This window comes from Alosa sapidissima, chromosome 24, assembly GCF_018492685.1.
Source record: "Alosa sapidissima isolate fAloSap1 chromosome 24, fAloSap1.pri, whole genome shotgun sequence".
In the NCBI taxonomy this organism is placed as follows: Eukaryota; Metazoa; Chordata; class Actinopteri; order Clupeiformes; family Clupeidae; genus Alosa; species Alosa sapidissima.
The window spans coordinates 13,119,682-13,145,161 of NC_055980.1; the positions used below are offsets into that span (position 1 = coordinate 13,119,682).

Genomic DNA, 25,480 nt, shown 5'->3' on the forward strand with positions numbered 1-25,480 from the left:
TTGCTATCAAAGACAAAAAGACATATCACCAGCAAGAATTAAGCTGAAGTTGAAATGGGGACCGTCATTGTTATGGTCATTATTATTTTTTTGAATGGGTATCAATCAGAGTGTTGTTTGATTATATACTCCTTTACAATACCCACTTATAAGCAAACAAGCACAAATCATCTACTGCTGTCATTTACTGCTCTTTCTCTCTTGAAATAGCCTACTCAGTTTTAATCGGCCTCTTCCTTCCTGGGGATGGTTTGTGGTGCTAGGTTTAATCAATTGATCATATCATAGAGATATTGCTTATTACACATAACCTAGTTGAAGACAACTGGATGTGAATATTTGTTTTCTTCTCATTTTCCCTTCCTACCCAAAACATCTGGGGGACCGAAACCTGCAGGGGGCGTGATCTGGCCCCTGGGCCTTATGTTTGACATCCTTGCTGTACATAATATAATAATACAAGAGATGTACATGCCAAATTAATGCAAAGATATCTGCTTAACAAGATTATAGAGCAACATTATAGAGTTTTAGTTTACAATTACTGACCTCACTGCTTTAAATGCATGGAAAACCTTGCAAACACCCCCAACACATTGCTAAATATGACGACATCTTCCTCATTTGTAGCAGGCAACTATAAAACTCTGTGCAAGACTTGAGAACAGCAAGGAAGTAAAGGCGCAGTCATGTCTGAGTCTAACGGTAATGGTGGAAACGTTTACGCTACTTTGAACATGGCCAGAAATCAGCCTCAAGGTAAAGTGTAAATGAGCCCTGGCTAATATTTTAAATATTAATATCACATATAGCCTTAGTCAATTGTTTATTACACTTTTCCCTCAGGGAGTTCCTCAACACAACATGAATGTGAAGTATTTTACAGGGTGGTGGTCATATGCACTGGCATATGCACTTTGACATGTGTAGTTTTACTGAGTATCAATATTGAAATAACCATCAGGAAGACTGGAAATATGATGCAGTGGCCAGAGAAGGACAGCAACGGTGAGAAGTAGTTGTGCAAAGATATGAAAGTTATACATGTGCTTATTCATGCCATCTGATGTGTGTCAAGCTGTTGCTGTAATACTTTTCCACAGATATGAAAGACCGGCAGTTCTGTTTTCCTGAAAAGGTTGGCACATCTCATGTGAAAATGATGCCTGCCTTTGAGGAGCCAGTCAATGATTTGACCTTGTGTATGAGGTTCTTCTCTAAATGTCCCAGGAAAGACCAGTCTCTGTTCTCTCTCGCCACCACTTCCAGCTCAAACGCTTTTTTGTTGTTTATTGAAAGCTCAGGTCTATTCAGTTTTTCCATCAATGACGAAAACATCTACACAAATATCTCATGCCAGGCGAACAAGTGGAACTCTGTATGCTCCAGCTGGAGCAAGTATTCTGGTGAAGCCAATTTATGGTTGAATGACAAACGTGTGTTTAATGGGTCTTTTAAGAGTGGCCATGGCATTGGGGCAAACCCTATTGTGATGATCGGCCAAGATCAGGATAAGTATGGTGGTGGCATCGATGTTGCACAGAACTTTGTTGGGATGGTGACTGACGTGTACCTTTGGCAAAATGACCAATTAGTCAGAAGTTTAATGAAATATTCAAGTAGGCCTAACGTCCAGTATGATTTTCTGATTAACTGGAGGGCATTAAAATACACCATTAAGGGAGACGTTTCTGTGATTTCTATTCATTCAGAGTGCAAAATAATAGATTAAAATTTATTCGAGCATGTGAATTTTCAATTTTTCATTTACATTTGCACTTTCTTTTGTAGCTTTATGTTTTAGCTGACAAATGAGTGTATTGCCTACATGCATGAACTGAGTAGGCTACAGTTGTTTTAGTGTTCTTCATTTCATTTTTGTATCTCTTACCTGTTGAGTCTCTCTTGAAGGTACTATTTGGCCATGACAATATTATTACATTGACATGTCCTGCAGTTGACGCTCTGTTAAAACACATGCTATTGTATGGAAGCCTAAATAAACTTGTGCTTTATCACTGATTTCCGGTCCTCAATTTTTGCCTACATTGAAAGTCAAAGTCAACTAATAATGTACTACAGAGTTTTTTTTTTTTTTTTCAGGTCTAATCATTTTAGTGGCAAAACATGCTTTTGATGTAGTTATGGCGCCTCCTGGTGTTACAAATGAAATGACAAATGACAAAGACAAATTAAATGTCAAACTTGCTGAACACGTTTCTTACTTAGTACTTACTTAAATATACATCATATACTATACTTACTTACTTGAATATACATAATAACTTGTATGCATTTGTACCAGCTTTGAAAGATCTACTTATACAGACATTTACACCAGTAATCTCTTCCAGAGAACATCATACTTTCATGCAATAAAAGTATTCTGCTATTAGAATTGTGCTATTATCCTGTGTGTGTTTGAGGGAGGGGAGGGGGGATACAGAATGAAGGGGCTCTCTGTGTTCTCTGAGTTCTTTGATCTGGAGACTTTATTTAAACACAGCAGTTGCCACTGATGAAAACTTGAGCATGTTAAACGGGAATATACATATCAGTGATATGGTGATATGGTGTATCAACAGCAAAATAGCCTTTCTGTATCCTCCAATTTAAGATCTCAACATATACTCTTTCTTCTTAATTTTAAAGTATTCATATATTGCCTTATTTTTCCTAATTTTGCTGTCCTATGGATGTCTAGGAAAAAATAATTTAAGATCAATAGATAATACCAAAGATAATATCAAAATGAGTCCGCTATAAATTACAAAATATTTGCATAATTACAAGATATGGTCTATAGGTGAATGCCACCAGGTGGCAGTAATGGTTAAGAAATTGGTTGTGTCCAGCTTACAGCAAAGATATTTCAGTTTAACCGTCTCTGCTTCCAGGACATTTGTGTGTCTGTTGTCTTACTTTAAGATCTACTCATTATGAACAGCCTATAGATAATAATGACCGTAAAGACAGTACTGTTTTCATTGGGGCAAAGTGGATTAAATTATGTGATTAGCAACCACAATTGTTATATATTCCCCGGGGGGAGAAACCCTCAGACTTCCGTGTTATTCTTATTATGTCCTAAGCCTAGGTATACTAATAAATTATATTTAATGTTCACACCATGGGTACACTCTTGCTTAAGACACTAAACTCCAAACTACTACAGAGGTGCAAACTCCAGGAGGGCTTTCCTATCTTTCATTGGAAGGAGCTCCCTGGCCACTCTAGGCCCTATTTTGGCGATCAGAAACAGATGGTCAGAGGCATAAAGAAATAGACATTAAAGGCATGGCCAGTACACATTTACTAATTGAATGGCACGATGATCAAGCATCAATGACAAAACAGTTCTACACAGTTAATTACTTTCACTATTGACTGACAAGGGGTTACCATCGAAAACACTTACCCCAATAATATTCAAATGACTGAATAAAAATCGTAAGGACATTTATCTTGCAGAGAAGTTGCTGCTTATACATCTCCTGACAGTGCATCTTCAGCTGTGCTTATGCCTTTCGATAGACCAGGTTTTTCTTGGTCAGTGGCGTAATGATTTTTAGAGTGTTGTGTGTGTAAGATAGCGATTTTTGGATCATGCTCCAGACCCATGGAGGTATTGGCCAGACCACACCTTATGTCGCTAATTACCACACCCCTGGGCGCAGGGTTTTATAAAAGTGGAAAGCATGGTGGAAAATCATCACATTATAGACCACTTCACGGTCCACATCACAGGATCGGAAAGCTTTCTTTCCATTCCATTGAACTGTGTTTGTGTGAAAATATGTTTACTTGTACTTTTTTGCATGTAGCAGTAGCCTATACAAGCTGGGCTTGTCAACCAGATAACCGTAGCCTATATCGGGCTAATAAATCTCTGACCACTTGCTAACGTTGTCTACCCATTATGTTATCAGCTCAGGATCAGGCAGAGGATTGACAATAGCTAAAACTAATTTATTAAGGTAGGCTACAGTTCGAGGCCCTTAGGTAACAATGACAGTGCAGCTTCGCCATTTTTCTGACCCCATGCTGCACACGCACCCAACCTAGCTGCATAGGGTCAATAATTACAAACACTGAAGGGGGTCTATAGAGCGTAAAATAAGAATAAGCCTTGTTGCACTTTGCGCCACCTTGCGATGGGTGCAAGATAGAGCCCTCTCTCATAAAGCCTGCAGTGATGGTAAGTTTCTCCCGTCTCAACACAGAATCTCTTGAGATAAGTTAGAATGACCATTGGGTTCGTGATCATCTTTTGGTGAACTTTCTCCCAAAAATTATACGTCCAGGCAGCCAGCTCGAAGAAGAGGCATAGCTGTTTCTTCCATTTAAGAATGTACAGAGCCTGTGCTTTTGAGTGGCCTTCTCTATTTGACACGTGTGTCTGAGCTCTACAATGAGTTCTTAAAACCTCGTTATTTTTTTTTTGTTTTTTTGTTTTGCTCTGACATGCATTGTCAGCGGTGAGACCTAGATAGATGAGTGCCTAACCAAATCATGTCCAATCAGTGTGTGTAGAGACATCTAAGATCAAGACATGGAAAAAACCTAAGCTAAAACACCTCGGTGCTAAAACTTCTATATTTTAGTTTTTCCCATTTGAATTGCGTACATTTCTTAACCTCTGCGTTCTCTTTGCTCTTGGACTAGGCCTACGCACATGAGGTTAGCACACATAAACTAGCCTACAGTATAATAAATACACGGTGGTGGATCGGTTATGTAGGCTACTAACGTGGGCCTATGTATTCCTATGGGATGAAATAGCAGTGCAGGGTCTATTTGGAGTTGTCCATTTGCCCCCAAACAACGTAGGCTAATGATTAATTCCCAAGCAGCCGCGAGAGGAGGGCATGTTTTAAACCATAGACATAATATACATAGACGCCGCATTGGCTGCTGGAAACAAGAAATGCGGCCGCCATCTTGGACCGGTCATACTCCTCATTGCGTTGCAGCAGAAAACACAAGATGACAGCACTGTGCAGCATGTTCCTGCTCAAATCGGCGGACCATACTCGGGGGATTTACTTTTCACAAGTAAGATTTAACATTACCGTACTATTGGTTGTATTTTGTATTTTCGAACAATGTGGCCTGTATCATAGCTACATGTATGACCTTTGCAGCAAAAAAAACCGCGTGAAAATCTGTTCGGTATTCAGTGAGATATGATTAATTAATAGAATACTTTGAGCACTAATGCAGTCAGCCTCTTGCATTGTTTGCAGGTAGGCCTATACGTTTCATTCCGTTTTCGATGGCAAACGCAAAACAGCGCCAAAACAACCACCAGTGGACAAAAAGAGTATTACATGTGTACAGACTCGCCATAGAGAATGAATGGGGGAAATTACGGAAGTTATAGTTTGACGATGTCGTACTCCCATGCGGGCCAGATACTATATACCGCGGACATGTTTTGGGGGGCCACCCAAAATGAGGTGGCGGGCCGTAGTTTGGGGACCACTGGTGTAGTTAGTCCAAATTACACTAATTGGACTCTCACGACTCTCACTCAGAATGAAATCTTCTTCTTCTTCTTTTGGCTAATGGCGGTTCACAATATAGGATTGTATATCGCCACCTACTGCACAGGAGTGTACGATGTGATCAGGTCAAGTCATGGCATGTAAAGATAGATAAATAAATAAATGTGAAACAGCCTATATTCTGCTCATCAATTCTGCATTATTTAAGTACCTCATAATACCTTTAATTCTATTGCCCTGCATTCCCTCTTCCTTCAATATGTTTTGGATATCATCATCTCCTCCCTGTTCTCTCCAGTGTGACCTGTGGTCAGTGTATTTCCTGCAGTGAAAAAGGATGTGCTCTACATCTTCTTTGACTTGGCATTCAGTGCAAAGCCCATCAGTTTTGCCCAACACATGTAATGTGGCATTGATGCCAGCGTGCCCTAATCTCTTCCTCCCTTCTTCCAAGCCCCACTTCTTCCAAGCCCCAATTCTTCTCCCCCCAACCTGCTGTTGCACATTAAAGTATTTCCTGCCCTTTGGGTCTGACTCCCATTCATCCTGCTACCTATTCATGATTTCTGTCTTAATATAAGATTTAGCTTCCCCTTTTCCTAGTGGAACATGGTTGAGATACATTGGTGGCCTAATGCGTCCTTTGCAGCTTTATCTGCGGTTTTGTTACCCTTGAGGCCCTTATGAGCTGGCACCCAGCAAAATTGGACAATGAGCCCCAGATTACTGAGTTGAGCCAAAAGCTGCCTTGTTTCAATAACCAAGACAACTCTTACTGCATTTCCAGAGATAAAGCTTTGCAATACTGAGAGTGAATCTGTGCAGATGACTGATTTAAAGATTTACTGATTTGTGCAGCTTGACTTCTTCAATCCATAAAGAAGTTATTCAGTCGGTATCCATACGTCCTTTGGAATTCAGGTATATAGATTCCAATACTACACTGGCCAGTTTGAGGTTTTTTTGAGCCATCTGTAAATATCTGTAGGTACCCATAAAATGCAGAATTCAAATAAGTTTTACAATGTATTGCAAATCCAATATCATTAGGGTGGTCTTCCTTCACTTTCAGTAGCTCTGTGTTAACATCTGGGGCAGGAAGGATCCATGGGGGTACCAGAATGAAATCATGTGAGCAACTGATACTACTTCGTTTGATTCACATTCTATTGGTTCTGCCTGAAAGGGCTGTGTGGTAGGCGCAGTCTGATTGGACGTGTATCTAAACTCACGAGATGCTTCCTGTTTCCCTGCACGGATCTAACGCACTTCTCTCTGGATAAGTTGTATTTTTGTTTCGCATAACTGTTTTAATTTGCATTTCCTAAGATAGTGATAACAAAATGAAAATTCAGTGTGTATGCTTTGCTCCTTTGATCCTGCTGGGTCTCCTGTCGCTTCTTTATTCTGGCGATTGTACATTTGATACTTTGTCTCATCTCAAACCCCAAGTCTCGGATAAGACGCAGGCAAAGGCTGTGGTTGAACTCCTTAAACGTATTCTTGGTGGCAGATCGAGAGAATTCATTGTGTCCGTCAACAGAACGTTTTCCAACGACACGCTGGACGTTTGTGAACTCCGATCAGCGAAAAACAACAAGATTGTAGCCATTGGAAGCACGGGGGTAGCGGTGGCCACTGGGATATATAATTATTTGAAGTATTTCTGTAACTGTCACATATCTTGGTCAGGTAATCAGTTGAACGTTCCACGTCCCCTTCCTACTCTCACCGGTGTTCTGCGTATCAGCACCCAACACAGGTAAGTGCATTTAGGCTATTTTCTGTCAAGCTAGTGCCTGATTTATTTTTGTTGTGGAAAACCAGTCAAACTTCTTCTGTCTTTGCATTTAAATGCTAATACAAGAAATTCCTTGCCATTGTGTAGGCTAGGCTACTTAAAAAATATAGTGGCCTGAAGGAACGATACATTTAAAAACCTGGAATTGTAATTGGAGTTAGGGTTGTGCTGGATCAGTCTTCCATCAACCCGTCTTCAATGGCACACTGAAAAGCAACAGTAGCCAACTTTGAAGTAGTATTACGCATGCCTGCACACATTGTTACATGCCATCAATGAAAATATAGTTACCACTGCAGGCAGCAAGCTATGCAGGCTATGCAGGCATGACATGGTTGTGCAGAACACCCTACTATGGTAGCTTAGAAATTGTCAATTAAACTACTAGGCAGATTAGGTAACCTGGTCAGGCTACTTATTCGATTACTCATTGGGTTGATAGTTACAAACGGCACACCCTTATTTAGGTGATAATCAAGTTATTGCTGCCGTCGTCTGATGGGATGTTTTCAGGTTGCATAGATAAATCTATAGCTATAATCTCTTGGCACCTTGTAACTTTCTAAAATGTATCCAGTGATTTTATAGAAATACTTATTTTTATATACATTTAGCATCAAATTCTTGTAAGTCATCTTCACTGGCTTCTAACCAGCTTTGTAATATTTGTTTGTGAATTCCACTTTGATCCTTGAAATGTGCCAGTCAGGCTCCATGCCAAACCATTGGCTGTTATTTGTAGCATCGTGATGAGTGTTGCAATACTCTATAGCTAGGGTCGAAGTAGACTCAAAATCCTTGTTTTTTTGGAGTGGTGGGCCGTGAAAATGGTGCATTGTTTGTGTTCCGTTCAGACATGGTTCACTCAAAGCGCCTGGGACTCTTGTAGTTACTCAACCCAAATTGACCCAATGGTCTGTCATTCAGGGCCAGCTCTAGAGGTGGGCCAGGGTGGGCTAAGCCTGCCCACCCAAACAAAGCCAAGATTTTCTTTTTTTGCAGCCTCAAACCCAGCTTGGATGTAGATGAGTTGGTGTTGAGTGTAATGATGGCTAGCTGATACATAACTGTGCAGTATGTAGGTAAACTGCCTTAAGAGATGTGTGTACACACACACACACACACACACACACACACTACCTTCCCATCAACATACACAAACACACACCTTCCCCTCCCACATAGCCAACACCAATACCAAAAAACAAACATAACGCACAGACACAAAACAAAGAAGGAACCTGCATGTCAAACAATTCGTGAAACTTATCACTCAAACTCCATAACCCCATACTAAATCTGCAAAACCATACACTAATTCTCAGCCTTTTACTCAGTTATCAATTTCATAAAACATCACACACAACTCTTTACCTAACACAAAACAGGAGGTTGCTTGATTTCTTTTTTTAAACACAACCTATCAAAATGCCACACTTATTTACCATTGCCTCACTCACTCTTCACATGTGCACACTTGTGTGCAAGCAGTTGTAAATGACCGCTAACTGTAATAGGTTTTATTTGGAATATAGATTGTTGCATAGTTTTCTGTGTAGGCCTGAATGAATGCAATGAAAACTAGGCCTAGAATCCAACAAAAGTACGTACCAGATTATGTCCAAAAATGTGTAGTGATGCATGCCAAGCTTTAAATTGCTGATGACCCCAAACCACTACTACAAGCTTTAAGCACACTCTGTACTTTTAAACCTTTTGTAAATTCAACCTCATTGTTGTCAAGCTCTGAAACACATAGGCCTGAACACCCATCTCAACGTGTTGTTTGTGTGTATATCAATTTTGATCCAATTTGAGCGCTTTGCTATGTTGCCCACCCAAAATTTCTTCCAGCCCACCCAAGTGTAGTAAGCTAGAACTTGCCTGCTGTCGTTATGTTCTCTCCCTTGTCTTCCATGCATTCATTGCAGTCTGGAGCAGAGGTAGGCTCTCCACCACTTGGCCTACTGAGCATTACAAAGAAAATGCACCTGCTGGCTATTAAATAGTAGAATCTGAAATGGGCGTTCTGTAAACTGTAAAAAAAAAAAAAAACACTAGGCTACCTTGTTGATAGAGCAAAATTGAGTAATTGGTTTTAAACACAGAGAACTTATATCCTCAAAATTGTTTGTCTTGCCTGAGAAGTTAAACTAAATACCAGTTATCACCTAAGGAACCTTATTTTTTTGTTTTTCTCAGATTTAGGTACTATCAGAATGTGTGTACGCAGAGCTACTCAAGTGTGTGGTGGGATTGGCCACGATGGCAGCGAGAGATTGACTGGATGGTACTCAATGGTATTAACTTGCCTTTAGCGTTTACAGGGCAAGAAGCACTGTGGCAAGAGGTAAAGGCTCTAAAATGTAGGCAATGTCTTCTTTATAGTTATCCTGTAGTGCCCAGTACATTAGAATCCATTTGCAGACCTCTCTTTCTTAAAACTGACTGTTTTGACCTTATGTGTCAGGTGTACCTGTCCCTTGGTCTGAACCAGACTGAGGTGGACCAGTTTTTCACTGGCCCTGCATTCCTGGCCTGGAATCGCATGGGGAACCTATTCCAATGGGGTGGCCCACTCCCCCAGTCTTGGCATGTCAAGCAGCTTCACCTGCAGGTTTGACACACTCCACTTTTGTCGTTTCTTGGAGAAAATCATTTGTCCTCTAAAACTTATGCTTGAAGTGATGTAAGATTATGCACTCAATCTCAAACGTGAATGTGTGCTTGAAGTGATTATTAACTCAATCTGTTCTACATCTATTTTTGTTTAAAACCCTAATTTGAGCAGTTTAAAATTTTGGAGCGAATGAGGGCTCTGGGAATGATGCCTGTTTTGCCAGCCTTCTCTGGGATTGTGCCCCCAGGAATCACCAGGTAATACTTAAATTACCCAATGGGTATGGATGTGCAAGAAAATTCAGCACCCTCCTGTTAAAATACCAACTGATCATGTATGGTAATAGTAGTACGTCTTATGTAAGCTTTTCTGACTTTTCTGCAGGCTGTACCCAAAATCAAATGTGACTAAGCTGAACCCATGGAGCCATTTCAACTGCACCTACTCCTGTGCCTACCTGCTCGATCCCCGGGACCCCCTGTTCCTGCGGATTGGGGGCCTTTTCCTCTCCCAGATGGTGGAGCAGTTTGGGACAGACCACATTTACAGTGCAGATACCTTTAATGAAATGACACCCTCTTCATCTGACCCAGCCTACCTGTCCTCTGTCAGCCATGCAGTCTTCAACACAATGACATCAGGTAATAATGATAGCCTATAGGTAGACACATGATTTTAATAGCTCTAATCAGGTCAGCTAGTTTTTGTTTACTGTAAAATAACTCAGTTGCAACTTGCAGCTAATCTAATGTGGCCTGATGATGTGACTTCTTGAAGACAATACAAGCGCAGTCCCTGAAGCGTTCTCACAGTGATGGTACTATAATGTTAGTAAGACTATTCTGAACTTTTATATTCTTAACTTCCTATTATTAATCACAAGTAATCTGTTATTCATATCAATTCAGTCAGCGGTGACGCAAGGTTGGCTAATTCACTATACAAACAAGTGTTTGTAGGTACTGGCTCTGTTGCTGTATTCTTAGCCATTTATTTTGGTTTGCCTCCTGATGTCATCATGTCATAATCATTCTCCTGTTTCTGCCGTAGCTGTGCCTGACATGTCTGAGAGTGATTGCCAGGACTGATCACACTCCAGCTTGATCCACAAACAGCTTCACAGACATTGTGTTTCTCTCTCTCTCTCTCTCTCTCTCTCTCTCTCTCTCTCTCTCTCTCTCTTTTCTCTCTCTCTCTCTTCTCTCTCTCTTCTCTTTCTCTCGCTCTCCTCTCCGCAGTGGACCCACAGGCAGTCTGGCTGATGCAAGGCTGGTTGTTTGTTTCCGACACAGCGTTTTGGAGACCGGCCCAGGTCAAAGCGCTGCTGCACGGCGTCCCTCTTGGGAGAATGATTGTGCTGGACCTGTTTGCTGAGTCCATGCCAGCCTTCTCCTTCACACAGTCCTTTTATGGCCAGCCCTTCATTTGGTGCATGCTGCACAACTTTGGTGGGAACAGCGGCATGTTCGGCACGGTGGAGCAGGTCAACATGGGCCCGTTCGAGGCCCTCCGCTTCCCCAACTCTACGCTGGTGGGACTGGGCATGGCCCCAGAGGGCATCGAGCAGAATCCCGTGGTGTACGAGCTGATGAGCGAGCTCGCCTGGCGAAAGGAGCCCGTCAACCTGCTCAAGTGGGTGTCCCTGTACGCAGCCCGCCGCTACGGCAGCATGGAGGAGAGTTTGGGGGCCGCTTGGCGGCTGCTCTTCCGGAGCGTGTACAACTGCACCCTGGCAGGATACAAGAACCACAACCACAGCCCACTGGTGCGCCGGCCATCGCTGCACATGGTGACGGACGTGTGGTACAAGCCTGCCCACCTCTATGAGGCGTGGCGGCTGCTCTTCGAGGCGGCTCCAGCACTGATGGACACCCAGACCTTCCATTATGACCTGGTGGACGTCACTCGACAGGCTCTCCAGCTGCTCACCACTGAGTTCTACCGAGAGATCCGCGATGCCTTTCAGGCACAGAAGCTTCCGGAGCTTTTGACCGCAGGTGGTGTCCTCATATATGACCTGCTGCCCGAGCTCGACCGCCTCCTGTCCAGTGACGTCCACTTCCTACTGGGGTTGTGGCTTGAGAATGCACGATCGATGGGATTAAATGAGAGAGAGGCTCAGCTGTATGACTTCAATGCTAGGAACCAGGTCACACTTTGGGGACCCGAGGGCAACATCCTGGACTATGCCAACAAGGAGTGGGGTGGACTCATGGAGGATTACTACTCCCAGAGATGGGGTCTGTTTGTCAATACACTGGTGGAATGTTTGGACCGAGGCAGACCCTTCAAACAAGATGCCTTCAACCAGGAAGTTTTTCAGGTGGAGAAAGGATTTGTTTATAATGAACGGAAGTACCCCTCCAAACCACTTGGTAATACCTATGAGATTGCAAGGAGGATCTTCCTGAAATACTACCCTCAAGCACTTAAGACATTGACATGAACCACCCAACTGTAGATTCTTCAGTAAGAAATTGCACCTCCAATGACCATTACTTCTTAAGGAGTATAAAAAAGGATGGACATGTTACGATGGATTTTCTGCTACAAAATGTGTATTTGTTTTCTTCCACTTTGGGAAATATCAACTATCTGTAGTCAGATTGACAGGATGGACATGGACAGGGTTTGGGTAAACTTGGGTGTTGTCTAATAACTTGTGGCCTTGAATAGCTAAAACTTTTCACTCATATTTGGTTGGAATGAGATCCCACTTTAATATGGTGACATTTTAGCTGTATACACCAATGTATGGTAGACATTTTTGCCTGTTTTTATTCTGCTGCTATAGACAGTGGAAATAATTCAACACCTCAGATGCCTTCAATACGTTATGTTACATTAGGGCTGAACCTAACTTCATTCATTTTGTTTCCTACAGGAGCCAAGTAGATATGCTAAACATGGCTAAATCTTTTTTATTTCTTTAAGATGGGATGGAACCTCCTTGTACAGCTTAAAGAATGTCTCTGAAGATCAGATTGGACCTGCAGAGGTTAAATCCTTTTAATTCAGGAGAATGATAAGCAAGTTTTTATTCAAACTGCAGTATCATAAAAATGTACTGTATAACTCAAGACTGTAAATACAGATTTTAGATAGATTTGAAAGAATTAATTCTAAATAATTGTTGTCCATTGCTGCCTGAATGCATGTGCACCACGGGAGTAAAATGACAATAATGTTAGTTTTTACTTCAGATGTACAGTGACTTACACATGAAAAAAAATGTCGCCAAGTTTGGGGAAATGGACCGTGGTCTGTGGACAGACACGGTCTGAATAGTTTCAAGATAATGGCGAAGAAAAGCAGTGATATTTTTGTCCAGTTGGTATACAATTGTTTACACGCTGTAAAAACTGATGGTGTGACATAATTTTAAAATGTTTTTCTCAGTGGTTTACTTAGATCTGACTGGGTCATATAAAATGAAGCCATTAATTGGCTAGTCGTGTGTGTGTGTTGTGTGGGGGTGTCTGTCTGTCTATGTCTGTGTCTTTTTGGCCCTGTACAATCCCTCAACCTTAGTTATTGACCAGTCAAAAAAGGGATAGGTTTACAAAGTATTGCAATGTGAATATGAATTAACCTGACCCTAGCCAGATGAATTTCGCTCCGCCTAGCTCCACTCATCCATCTGGAACCGATCCATTGAAGTGTTGCTTCAGAAGGCTGGGCCTAATCAAAAAATGCTTGCATATGATTGAATAAGCCACTTGTCCGTCATCTATTGACGTGCTACTTCAACCACTCACATCGAAGCCAACCGTGACGCTGATAACAGTCTCACAGTCGCTTCTACGCTATGTCACATCTATGAAACTCCCGCCCTGCGTCCTGATTGGCTGTACCATAAAATCGGTTGCAGAAATCACTCTCAACGGAAGAGGTCCCAGATGGATGTGAGTGAAGCTAGGCAGAGCTAAGCGGAACGAAATTCATCTGGATAGGGTCAGGTTAAATATGAATAGGAATTCAGAACAAAATGCTATTTTTATATTCTGTCGAATAAAGCCATACTTTTCATACTGTTCATGCCTGTTGGCTTTGTTTGTAATGCAATGCTACACCACACCACACCCAATTTGATCATGAGTTTATATAAAATTAACTTTTTTTATCAACCATTTTTTAGACCAGTGCAGCTTGTTCTTTAGGAAATCACATCAAACAAATTAAACATTGTCTGGGGGAGGACCCCCAAGCCCCCCCCCCCCCAAATATGCAACAATTAGTGTGTGTGTGTGTGTGGGGTGGGGGGGCAAAGTTCATAATCCATCCATGAGAGCATCACTTCAATATCAGATAAAAGGACCCTGAACAAACTGTATATTACTATGTCTACATCATTATCTTATATTGTCCATATTTAATGCTGGTCTCTAGACTTTATCCTTGCACTGTTGGATTTATTTGCACTACCACCATGACACACTCTCATAGTGCACCTTACATACTGAATCACAGGGTCATTCCCTGGCCCTGTCACTGCAAGCATCTCATGCTTATACATCGCTTAGTAGGCTACATTCATGTAGATTTTTGATTTAGTATATTTTACTGTCCATACTATTTATGTGGATTTGTTATTTCAATTCAATTCAAGGTTGCTTTATAGCATGACTGTAAGTACAGTGTTGCCAAAGCACAATTTTCTCATACTGTTAATGTTATAATTGTATACTGGGCCTTGAATTTCCCTTTTGGGATCAATAAAGTATTCATCTATCTATCTGATTTCTGTGTCCTACTATACTAAATGGGACTACATTTCCCTATATGGCACAAGATTTAATTGTCGACATGTCCAATAAACGTTGGGTACAGAATCACGTGGTCTACTAGGTCAAATGGACATGGAGCAACTCGGAAGGAAACCCAAATGAGAGTTGGTTAACTTTGTAAACACTAGTTGGTAATGTAGGGTACGTGGGGTAGCACACTTTGCGGAAACACTGCAGAATTCTGCCGGCTGTCGACATCATGGTAATGTACATTGTCTATAAGTCTATTCGGTCTGCCATTCTTTTTTACTGTCAATGGATCTGCCTCTAAGAGGCTAGCAGGTTGGCTAGGTAGCTAACTTACCATTGGTGGTGGTGGAACGGCAGCTCTTAGCTCAGAGGGCTATTTTTTTTAGCAAGGTTACTAGCTAGTGTCATCCTGTAAAGGAAGATTTGACACATTATACACATTTAAATTTATTTCTCGTTGTCGACTTAAGGACATGATTATAACGCTAAGGTGTTCAGTAACTGTCTGAAAACATCAATCTAACGCTGAGAAACGTAAACGTAACTCAGACATCGAATAGCTAAGTGACCTGGGGGGTGTTCCAAGTACGTGGTTAAGTAATAAACTTGGGTAAGTTAACTCAGAGTAAGTGGTAAACCTCCTACAACAAGAGCCCTATGGCATTGTTTTGTCAGGCGAATGAAGCCATACAGCTCTTCTATTAGGAGGTTTACCACTTACTCTGAGTTAACTTACCCAGCCTTGTCACTAAACCACATACTTGGAACACCCCCCTGACCTGTAACTTGTAGATTGCTTACACTTTGGACAAGTTGAACAGTTGCCGTTAACTGACGTTTCTGCGGTAATAACAATCGATTAAAATCAACTCAGGATTTCAAGCGTGCCATGAATTTGTAATATTCCTCTTGTTTCTAGCATTGTGTCTATGTACTTTGTACTTTCCGAAGTTATGAGACCATGTAAGGAAGGTAGGGTATGTTAGAGTTTAGTCAATAAATAATATATGATGCAATGTTATCTTTTTCCCTTACAGATGCTGTGAGTGCTGCTGAGAACATTGTGCTGGTTACCATGTCGATGTTCAGCACTGGCATACTAGTCCTCACATCCCCCCTGCACACCCTCCCCTTGCGCATCGCGCCAGTCCTGAGTTCTGCCGCCCAGGTGGTAGAGCGTACCCTCTATGTGCATCTCCACCCAGACCTGAACCTGGGTGTCTCCAGCCAGGCTCGGCCTGTGTACATCCCCCCCGTGGTGGACCTCTCCAGTCTCATATCCCGCCTCTACAGCAATGCCGCAGACATCTGCGGCCACCTGGACGTCCGGGTGCTGCTGACGAACGTGCGCGCCCAGCCCACCAACGTGGCCGGCCTGGGCTCAAATGGAGGGGCAAACCCTTTCCCCTCGCCACAGTCCCTCTCCCACTCCCCGGAGGTGGTGCTGACAGACTACGCCCTGCAGGACCCCGGCCAGTCAACCCTGGTGGCCCAGTGCCTGCAGAGGTACACCGGCCACTGCTACGTGTGCAGCCCCGGCCTCAACTCCGTGCTGCTGCACCCACGGCTGCAGGTCCTGGAGAGCAGCGAGGGAGAGGAGAGCGGAGGAGAGGTGACCAAGGACACTGAGGAGGAGAAGGAGAAGAGTAGGGTCCAGTCGGAGCCCATAGAAACGTACAGCGATGTGGTGCTCGGAGGAACGTTCGACCGCCTTCACATCGCCCACAAGACCCTGTTGAACGCCTCATGCCTCCTCGCCAACAAGCGCTTCCTCATTGGCGTGTCGGATAAAGAGTTACTAAAGAGTGAGTGTGTCTCTCACGCGACCCTGTGTTAGATTTCCTCTAGGAATGCAGCTCGTGCTGACCTTGTGTTTGAGATTGTTCTGCGCACTGGTTATATTGTGAGTCGTTTTCCTACTTGGATATATTGCAGTACACTGTTACCAGTCTGGGCAGACAGAAACCAGTTTGAACAAGTCTTTTGTGTGGTGAAATGGCACTAATACTTTAATTGGCGTGACTATTTGTTTAACTGAGTATCTGTCTTTCTCCCATTTTCTTGCCTGTGGCGTTATCTACCTCTCTCCTTCCTTGTTCCCTCTCTCTATACTGTAGCTGATTGTTTTGTCTCTGTTGTTCTCTCTCTCTTGTCGTGTAGATAAGGTGTTAAAGGAGTTGATCGAGCCGTACCCTCAGCGCGTGCAGAGGCTGGAGGAGTTCCTGAGGGATGTCAAGCCCTCGCTGCAGTACGAGATCGTGCCGCTCTTTGACCCCTTCGGCCCCTCCATCACAGACCCCCAGCTGCAGTGCATCGTGGTCAGCGAGGAGACACGGAGGGGGGGCGAAGCCGTGAACAAAAGGAGGCTGGAAAATGTGTGTCTGCCTTTCCAGTTTGGCACTATATTACTTATGAAAGGATATGACCCTGTATTGACATTATTTTACTGACTTTGTTCAGGATTCTCAAATGATAATTGCTCTATGCTTTAAGGCAGTCACAGAGTTTTTCAGAGGGTCAATGTTTGTTCCTTTCTCAGGGCAAGCTTGCAGTTACCTTTGTTCAGGATGGACACTGTAAATGACTTAACAGATCTCCCGTTCAGAATTAATCTTTGCACGTTAGTGTTTGTCTGTTTAAAGGTCAAATAATCAGTCTTTGAAGATTCCTCTGGACTTTGCTCATGGCTGACTTTTGGCCTTTAATGGAAAAAAAGGACTACACCTAACCTTAACAGTACACTCTTGTGTTTGCCCCCAGGGCCTTCCTGAGCTGGTGCTGTACGAGATCCAGCTGATTAAGGACGCCCATCACACAGAGATCGAGGAGGAGAAGATCAGCTCGTCCAGTCTGCGCTCGCGACTGCTGGGCACCCTGCTCAGCCCACCCAAGGTATGGGTTGGGGTGCTTGGGTTGGCAACGTATTTGTGAAGTAAGATCTGCATTTGTAAGTAACATCTGCAAATAGATGAATTAGAAATGAAATAGAAACGGTAAAAAAAACAAAAGAGAAGTAACAAGATAACGACTGAAGGACTCTTGAGAGACAACACTTGCAGAGTTTAAAAGGACAACGCTGCATTAGGTTTGCAACACCAGAATGTCATTTAAGTAAGACTGTGTATTTATTTCTCCAAACCTCCTTCTCACCAGCCTCGGTCGGACGTCCCCCTCATCCCGTACGTGATTGGCCTTACGGGGGGCAGCGGGAGTGGGAAGAGTTCCATCGCACGCCGCCTGGAGACCCTGGGAGCAGCCCGCATTGACAGTGACCAGCTGGGCCACGAGACGTACCTGCCCGGGGCCGTCGCCTACCAAAAGGTGGTGCAGGAGTTTGGGACAGGTCAGCCAGTCTCCTGGAGAGTTGTCACAGTTGACCATTTCCTCAATGTTTTAGTCAGACTGGGTCTTATGTTATCTGAATTGTTCATGGAATACTACATATACTGATACAATGGTATTAAAGTTGGATACTCTTTTTCAGATATACTGAATGAGGATAAGACTATAAACAGACGGATGTTGGGCAGGAAGGTGTTTGGAAACCCGGTACTGTTCTGTCTTCTGTTTTTTTGTATTTTTGTCTGTTTTAGAATGTTTTATAAAAAGGACGCTGACAAATGTACTGTTTGTGTTGCAGGAAAGGTTAAAAGCTTTGACTGATATAGTATGGCCAGAAATTGCATTGCTGGTTAAGAAACGGATACAACAGGCCAAAGAAGAAGGTACAGTAAAATTCCTGTCATTCAGCATATTCGAATTCCGGTGTGACGGGAATGTTGGAAAATGAACGTTCTAAAGAATATTTGGGTTCAATGCAACATAGAATTTTAGAACCTTGAATTGCTGGGGAACGGAATCTTACGTTAGAATGTTCAAAAACCCACACTTTTAAGGGTTAATAGTTCAGTGGATAATAGTTCAGTGGTATCAGTTACTTGTATTCCGTATACTTGGGGAAATTTCAAATGTTTAAAAGTGTGTGTGTGTGTGCGCTTTTTACCGCAGGCAAACGCGTGTGTGTAGTGGATGCAGCAGTGCTGCTGGAAGCTGGTTGGGAGACTCTGGTGCATGAAGTCTGGGTCGCCACCATTCCAGAGGAAGAGGTACTCCAGCCGCTTGAACAACAGAACCTTTCCCTCTCTTCCCCTCTTTATGTTTCCAAGTGTGTCATCTCTTCCTGACTCTTATGAGGATATGACGTTTTCTCCTCTTCTCCCTTCTCTGTGTCAGGCGGTGCGGCGAATTGTGGAGCGAGATGGGGTGAGCGAGGAGGATGCTGTGCGGAGGCTGCAGTCTCAGTGGTCCAGCGCTAAGCAGGTGCAGCATGCCAACGTGGTGCTGTGCACCCTGTGGGAGCCTCACCAGACTCAGAAGCAGGTAAATATTACACACACCACACAGACACACCACACATTCTCACTCATTCATTATTCAGACAACCATCCATTTAGAACGAGTAATGAGGTGTAACGACCCACCACTGCCGCGTCAATGTCCTGTGTGTGTGTGTGGAATGTTTGTGTGGGGGGGGTCGTTGCCTGCTTGTAGTTTCTGATCCCACCCCTTCTCTCTCTCTCCCCACTTGCTTCCTGTCAGTCTCTTCTGTCATAATAAAGCCAAAAAAAGCCCAAAATATATACAGCTCTGGAAAAAATTAAGAGACCACTGCACATATTTCTGTCATCCTACGGTTGCTGAGTGACATTCGAATGAGTTAACAATCATATTAAAAATTTGCAGTGGTCTCTTAATTTTGAATATGACCGTCAACTCATTCGAAATGTCACTCAGCAACCGCAGGATGACATTTGAAAAATGTGCAGTGTTTTTTTTTTTTTTTCCAGAGCTGTACTTAAAAAGAAAATAGTAATTTGACTGGCCTTTACTGTTGTATAAAGCCTAAGTGGGAGCCGCAACATTCCCAAGGATTAAAGTTCTCCGTCGTACGACGGATTTCCGTCAATTTGATTTTAGAAATGTCATATTTGAGATCGATGCAGATCCGATGAGAAAAAAAATAGGAGGGGGGGGACTATCACCTTTTCTTTTCCTTTTTTTAAGGCAACTACAAATATTAGGTCAGATGAATTAATGTGTGTGATGGTAAATGTTTAAAGACCTAATAGTGTTCTTGAGAACTTTCTGTGTCTCAATCAGTGTCCGCTCAAGAAGATACGTCAGCCACGAGTTTCGCTTTGTTTATGTTGTAGCTACACGCTTGTCTCATTGGCCTGGGACGTTTGCTTAAAAAAAAAAGAACACGTCTGGAGGACTAACGGTCTAAAAGTTGGATTACAGGGACACAATCGAGACAGCTGATGAGGTTGGCCAATCGGTTTAACTTTTTTGGATATGATATTGTGAGCTCTGTGCGAATTTGGAGAAGAAGCGTAGGCTGTTTTCTTTCCGTGCATCAATGTAGACTATTTCTTACTATCGCGAACTCTTGTCAGGGGAGGTCATTCATTTTGGGTGTCACCTATGACTTGAACAGATAGCCATGCCACCCGATGTACTATTATTGTTACAGTTTTTAATCAATGCAACTAACATTATGTGTGCAATTTATGTATGCAATTTATTATCCTGTCTGTTATGACATGTACAACATTTTTTTTCACAATTTGCGACGGAAGGTTTTGACTGAGCGTGTTAACATAAAATAATAATAATATTGTCATCATCGCGAACTGTTGCAACAGTTGCCACTAGCTGTCATGGATGCGTTGTTGCTAAAGGCACAGGTGTCAAAAGTTAAAAAATAAATGGAGATAGGCGGCTGTTGGAAATGGGGGAGAACTAACAAGCCATGGTGTAAAGAAATTAAAGTGCCAGAGGTTTGCTTTTTCGTGGTTTGCTGCAAGAAAACGTTTTAGCATGCCACCAATCAGAAGACCGCCATAAGGTTAACGTTCGTGCACTTCAGGACATCTTCCCTACCTGGTGCAACTAGCCACCACGACAGAGGTAGGCTACGTTTATCTATGGCTGACCGTTTTTGCGCTCAGAAAGTAGGCTACGCATGTTCTTTCATAGCACAACACGACCTGTCCCTCACCATATCGCAACCTCTTGTCAACCTTATACAATCTGTTGCTGAAGACAAAAGCACCCTCTCCAGATTGTCGTTATCCTGCATTAGCACCAGTGGCGGTTCTAGGATTTTTCTGAGACAGGGGCCACAAAGGGGCCACATCATACACTGAGGGGCGAAAAACCGTCAACATCCATGCACAGAAAATTCCTTGTTCAGTATGGCAGTGGTGTAGTCTACGTGATATGCAGGACTATGCAGTATACCCACTTAAAAAGCATCACCATCTCAGTATACCCACTTAAAATAGGCAAGGATAGGTATTAACATTTAGGGTTGATCACAGTATACCCTCTACAGCTAACTAGACTACACCACAGCAGTAAGGTGCATATATTTCACCAGTCTCACCTTGTTCAAATACTTTTGCTAAAAAACTAAAAAGCCGATATAAATCTTAACAAATGTCCTATTTATTTATAATGTGCATTGAAAACACAATATATAATGGTCTGATTTGGAATGGTCTTTGAAGCCACCGTCTTGCTTCCAGTTAGAAAAGCTTGATTCTGATTTGAAGATAGACGATGGGGCATTTGGAAGCGAAAAAATTACGGAAGGGGTAGCAAAACACTAAAGATGGAATATTCATACCATTTGAAGTCTTTGTATCAGAAGTCATTGAGTGGCCTCTTCCTATTTCCATGTTGTATCTTGCGGAATACCTTTAAGAGAGGTTGCACAGAACCATCTGCTCTATAATGGGAAATGTCTGGAGAGAAGAACATGAAACAAGTTTGAGTAACTTAATTGTTATTAACTTTCATAACCCACTGTCAACTTTTTTACCTTTTAACACCTACCTTTAATGTCATGATTATATTATATTAGTGGTGTGTAAGTCTAGGGGCCTTTCACTTTAAGAAGGAGAGTAACTTGTGTCTGTGTCTGTAGGCTATTATTTGGAAATGAGATGTGCATAAAATAAGTTATAATAATAAGTTAAAATAAATATTGAAAAACCAAACAACTCGAAGAAAACCTTGGATTGCAGAAAAGTCAGAGAAGTGTCATGCAATGTTCATTTCTGGTGAGCACTTGACAAGCAAACATGACGTGAGCTTACTGATGGCTAGAAGCAGGGGCGTCGCCAGCAGTTGAAAACATTCGGGGCTTAGCCCATAGAGTCTAAACAGCACTGTCAACATGGCGTTTCTAAAATGAATGACATAATATGCTCACTGTAGTGGCAATAGGAAATAGCATGGTACCATTAGGAGCAGCTATGCTTGGTGACTGGTGGTTCTGAAGACTGTGGGTTGAAGTCACCAGCTCCAATCTCAGCCTGCACCATCCCAGTCTGTAGGTGAAACACTAATGCGTGTCACATAATCCATACTTGTATTCAGCATGTCGTCTAGCAACTGTAAAACCAGTTATTATTATTAAAAAAAATCATATAAAGCTTGAGTGAATAGGGTAGAAAATGTAACCAATTTATCTCAATGAAACTCTCCTTGTCCTAACACTTTCAGACAGAATTCATGCGAAGCCCATGAATCAAATAAACTCAGAATAGTGCTTAATAACTTTGCAATGATAGCTCACATTAACTCTACAAAAACGTTACACCTCAATTAGGCCTGCATTCTCATGAGATTTAAGGTTAATGTTAGCAGCTGCTAAACTTGTTCCTCAAGCGAAAAAATTGAACTTTCCTTACATTTGGTAAGGCGCACTGGTGCATGTAATACTATTAATGTTGGACCCCAAACAAACAGGATGTTCATTTCTCTGCAGTGACATTTCATATAACACCATTTAAAACACTTCATACATTACCTTTGCATGCATAAAATCAGCATGCTAACAATGAATTCAAACCTTAACTCAAGTAACCTAACGTTAAGTAACAGTTCACTGACTAAGTTAACGTTAGCAGCTTGCTGCTGCTTCATAATTGACAAACCTAACAGCAACAAATGAACGTCCTTTTCACATATTAATGATAACCAACATAGAGATTTGTGACTCACCAAGAAACTTCTGTGGAGGATGAAACACCATTGATCAGTTCTTCACGTTAGCTGATACTTTTCTGGTTAGCCAAATGTATTCTTTCTTTCGTGCACAGACCTAAGCAGTTTGCTGTGTGCTTAAGCTTTCAAGCTTCAAAAGGTGCATTACTGCCACCAGTTGTTTGGGAATGGAGTTGCATCTCTGATCATCGCTCTCAATAAGTTTGACACTTATTGAAGATTAACGGTACAGGGGCCATTCAGGGGCCAATGAGATTTCAGGTGGGGCCAGGGCCCCTGTGGCCCCGCCCCTAGAACTGCCCCTGAATGAGCACACACAGTATTGCTGCTCATTGGAAAACTGAGTTGTCTGTAAAACTCAATTACCATGTTTTCATTAAATGCGGATGAGGCAACAAATGAAAATATGAACAATATCTAGAATGTTCTGATTCATTACTTTGATGAGGAAATGGGAAGTCTTGCCAACTTGATTTTATAGATTTTACTTGGTGTTGAATTGCATATTAACAAGAAAAAAAATCTCCCCTTTAAACACTTTTGGCCTGAAGTAAGAAAATAAGAGTGTAAGTTAAAGCCTTTCTACAATATTGCTGCAGTAGAAAAGAACAGCAATGGCTAATCAGCAATGGTCAGGGATGGTACTGAAATATTGTTTTGTTCATCAGGAAAATTCCATCTCAATCAAGAACACCCTCAATTCGCCTTATTCACACCTTATTCACATGGGTACACAAACCATAGGATTGTTATGTTCTATGCATTCACCTGTAGGTGGCATTAATTATATAGTAAGTGTACCCTGTAGCCTCGTTTTGGTTTAAACAATGGCCGCCGTGTGAATAAGGCGAATACTCCCTTTACTTTACTGTTTGCATCTTTTTGTACATTTAAAAACCAATAGGTCGCGACCGCAAAAGGGGTGCTATCTCTATAGGTAGAACTACGTATGACTGATGGCCTGAAAAAAGTTCAGTCAAACGATTTTTTTTTTCACTTTAATCCCTGCATTCCATCTTGGAACAAGGGGATATCTGTCCGCACCACAAACATGTGAAAAGGCTGTTAGCTAGGTTTTTTTTTTTTTAAATCCCATTTCTTGCTAAACCTATGCTGCACATACAGCCTGTGTATTATGGTTACACCTTTCTTGGTATGTGTGTCGCATTTCCAGGTACAGAAAGCTTGGAACCTGCTGCAGCAACGAATCAACCAGAGACTGCAGGAGGCAGGCCTGTCCTCATAAGAGAGGGAGGAGGATGGGATGCGTCCCTTTTACAGTAATGTCCAGCTGCTGTCAACTAGATCCATAAAACTAGATGCATAAGTGCACACACACACACACACACACACACACACACACACACACACACACACTTTGGAATGCTGGAAAAACCCCACACCAACTGGTCAAGAAACACAGGTGGATCCCAAAAGTGTGTGCACAGACACTTGATTTTAACCACAGCCAAATCTGATATGATATGTGATAACATTGGAAACAGCCTCTCATAGAGCGCAAGATGAACACAGGAGGGAGCCCTGGGGAACACAGTGGACATCTCACCCAATGTCGACATCATCTTTAAACCATTACCAGGGACGAGGGCTCATCTACTCCTAAACAAACCACACCAGTGCACACAGAACAGGCAGTTTATAATCCTGACTGAGGTTTTTCACATGAGGAAAAAAAAACTAATCAGAATGCTCCATGTTTTATACAGATAGAGTCGATACTTTCCTGCTCTAACCAATTTTTAAACTGTGTTCATGTTTATTTCAAGTGTATATACCCCATACTGTTCCTTCGCATTGAGGTTAATCTGTGAAACACTGTGGTTTTTTGTATAGCTTGCTATAGACTATGGACAATATTCCAATAACCCATGAAGCAAAATGGACTGCAATAGTGTGTCAATGAGCCACATTTGACATGACCGCTCATCTGTTCATAAAAGCGGTTCAGGTTTGAAAACCTACTACTTTCGTTAGGGCGCAGCAGTGCTGCCTCGTCATATCTGCACCTCTAAGTGGCTCAGCTTATGTGAATCAGGATCATGTTTTAAATTGTTTAGTATCTGTTAACTACAATGCCTGGAAGATTAGTCTTTTAAAATAGAATTAGGATAACCACCTTGACATTTCCATGTGCATTGATCAATACGTTTGAGTTGTAAGCGCTCCGTTGTGCTATTGCATCTCTGGAGGTTTGTGATTTGACAAAATTTGTCGAGAGAATGGGTGTACACTAAGTGTGACCTGTTACGCAACACTAGCAAGAGGGGCCTTAAAAATGATGGACTTGGTTCTTTCCATATCAGAATGCTGTTACAGATGCTTGCAAAATTACATGTGTAAATGTGCCTACTGTACAGACTAGGTTTAAACAAGACCCAGTCAGCTATCTCTGTCTTTTTTTCTCAAAGACTGGCATGGTAGAGAGAGAGTGTAAAACCTAAACAAAGAAAAAAAATATTGTTCAGAAGTTTTTTTAGTCCTGATTTTATTTTTTAAAACTGTTCACTGACAAGGCTGGTGAGATTTCCAAATAAGCAATGTCAGTTTTTTTTTTCCAGAATATTTTAATAATCTATGTGTAAATCTTTGAGATTAATGCACTAGTTGAACAAGGATTATTTGAAGAATGGTACATGGTAGAGAACTTCCGTTATAAAGTAAGAAAGCTCTATTAAACTGAATACGAAAAGCCTGGCCT

The 25,480-nt window shown here is 42.1% G+C and overlaps 2 protein-coding genes across 2 annotated transcripts; both read left to right on the forward strand.

Annotated features, from left to right (window-relative positions):
- Positions 1-6,749: 6,749 nt before the first annotated feature.
- Positions 6,750-13,617, forward strand: naglu (N-acetylglucosaminidase, alpha). Its single transcript, XM_042082331.1, has 6 exons — positions 6,750-7,269; positions 9,511-9,658; positions 9,779-9,925; positions 10,100-10,185; positions 10,313-10,569; positions 11,167-13,617. The coding sequence occupies exons 1-6, from the start codon at positions 6,851-6,853 to the stop codon at positions 12,372-12,374; spliced, it is 2,265 nt and encodes a 754-aa protein (XP_041938265.1). The 5' UTR covers positions 6,750-6,850; the 3' UTR covers positions 12,375-13,617.
- A 1,161-nt stretch (positions 13,618-14,778) lies between these two features.
- On the forward strand, positions 14,779-25,471 carry coasy (CoA synthase). Its single transcript, XM_042082372.1, has 10 exons — positions 14,779-14,917; positions 15,723-16,490; positions 16,846-17,060; positions 17,446-17,577; positions 17,839-18,028; positions 18,170-18,234; positions 18,326-18,410; positions 18,694-18,791; positions 18,919-19,065; positions 23,936-25,471. Exons 2-10 carry the CDS (start codon positions 15,761-15,763, stop codon positions 24,005-24,007), a joined length of 1,734 nt encoding a protein of 577 aa, XP_041938306.1. The 5' UTR covers positions 14,779-14,917; positions 15,723-15,760; the 3' UTR covers positions 24,008-25,471.
- The last annotated feature ends 9 nt before the right edge of the window (positions 25,472-25,480 follow it).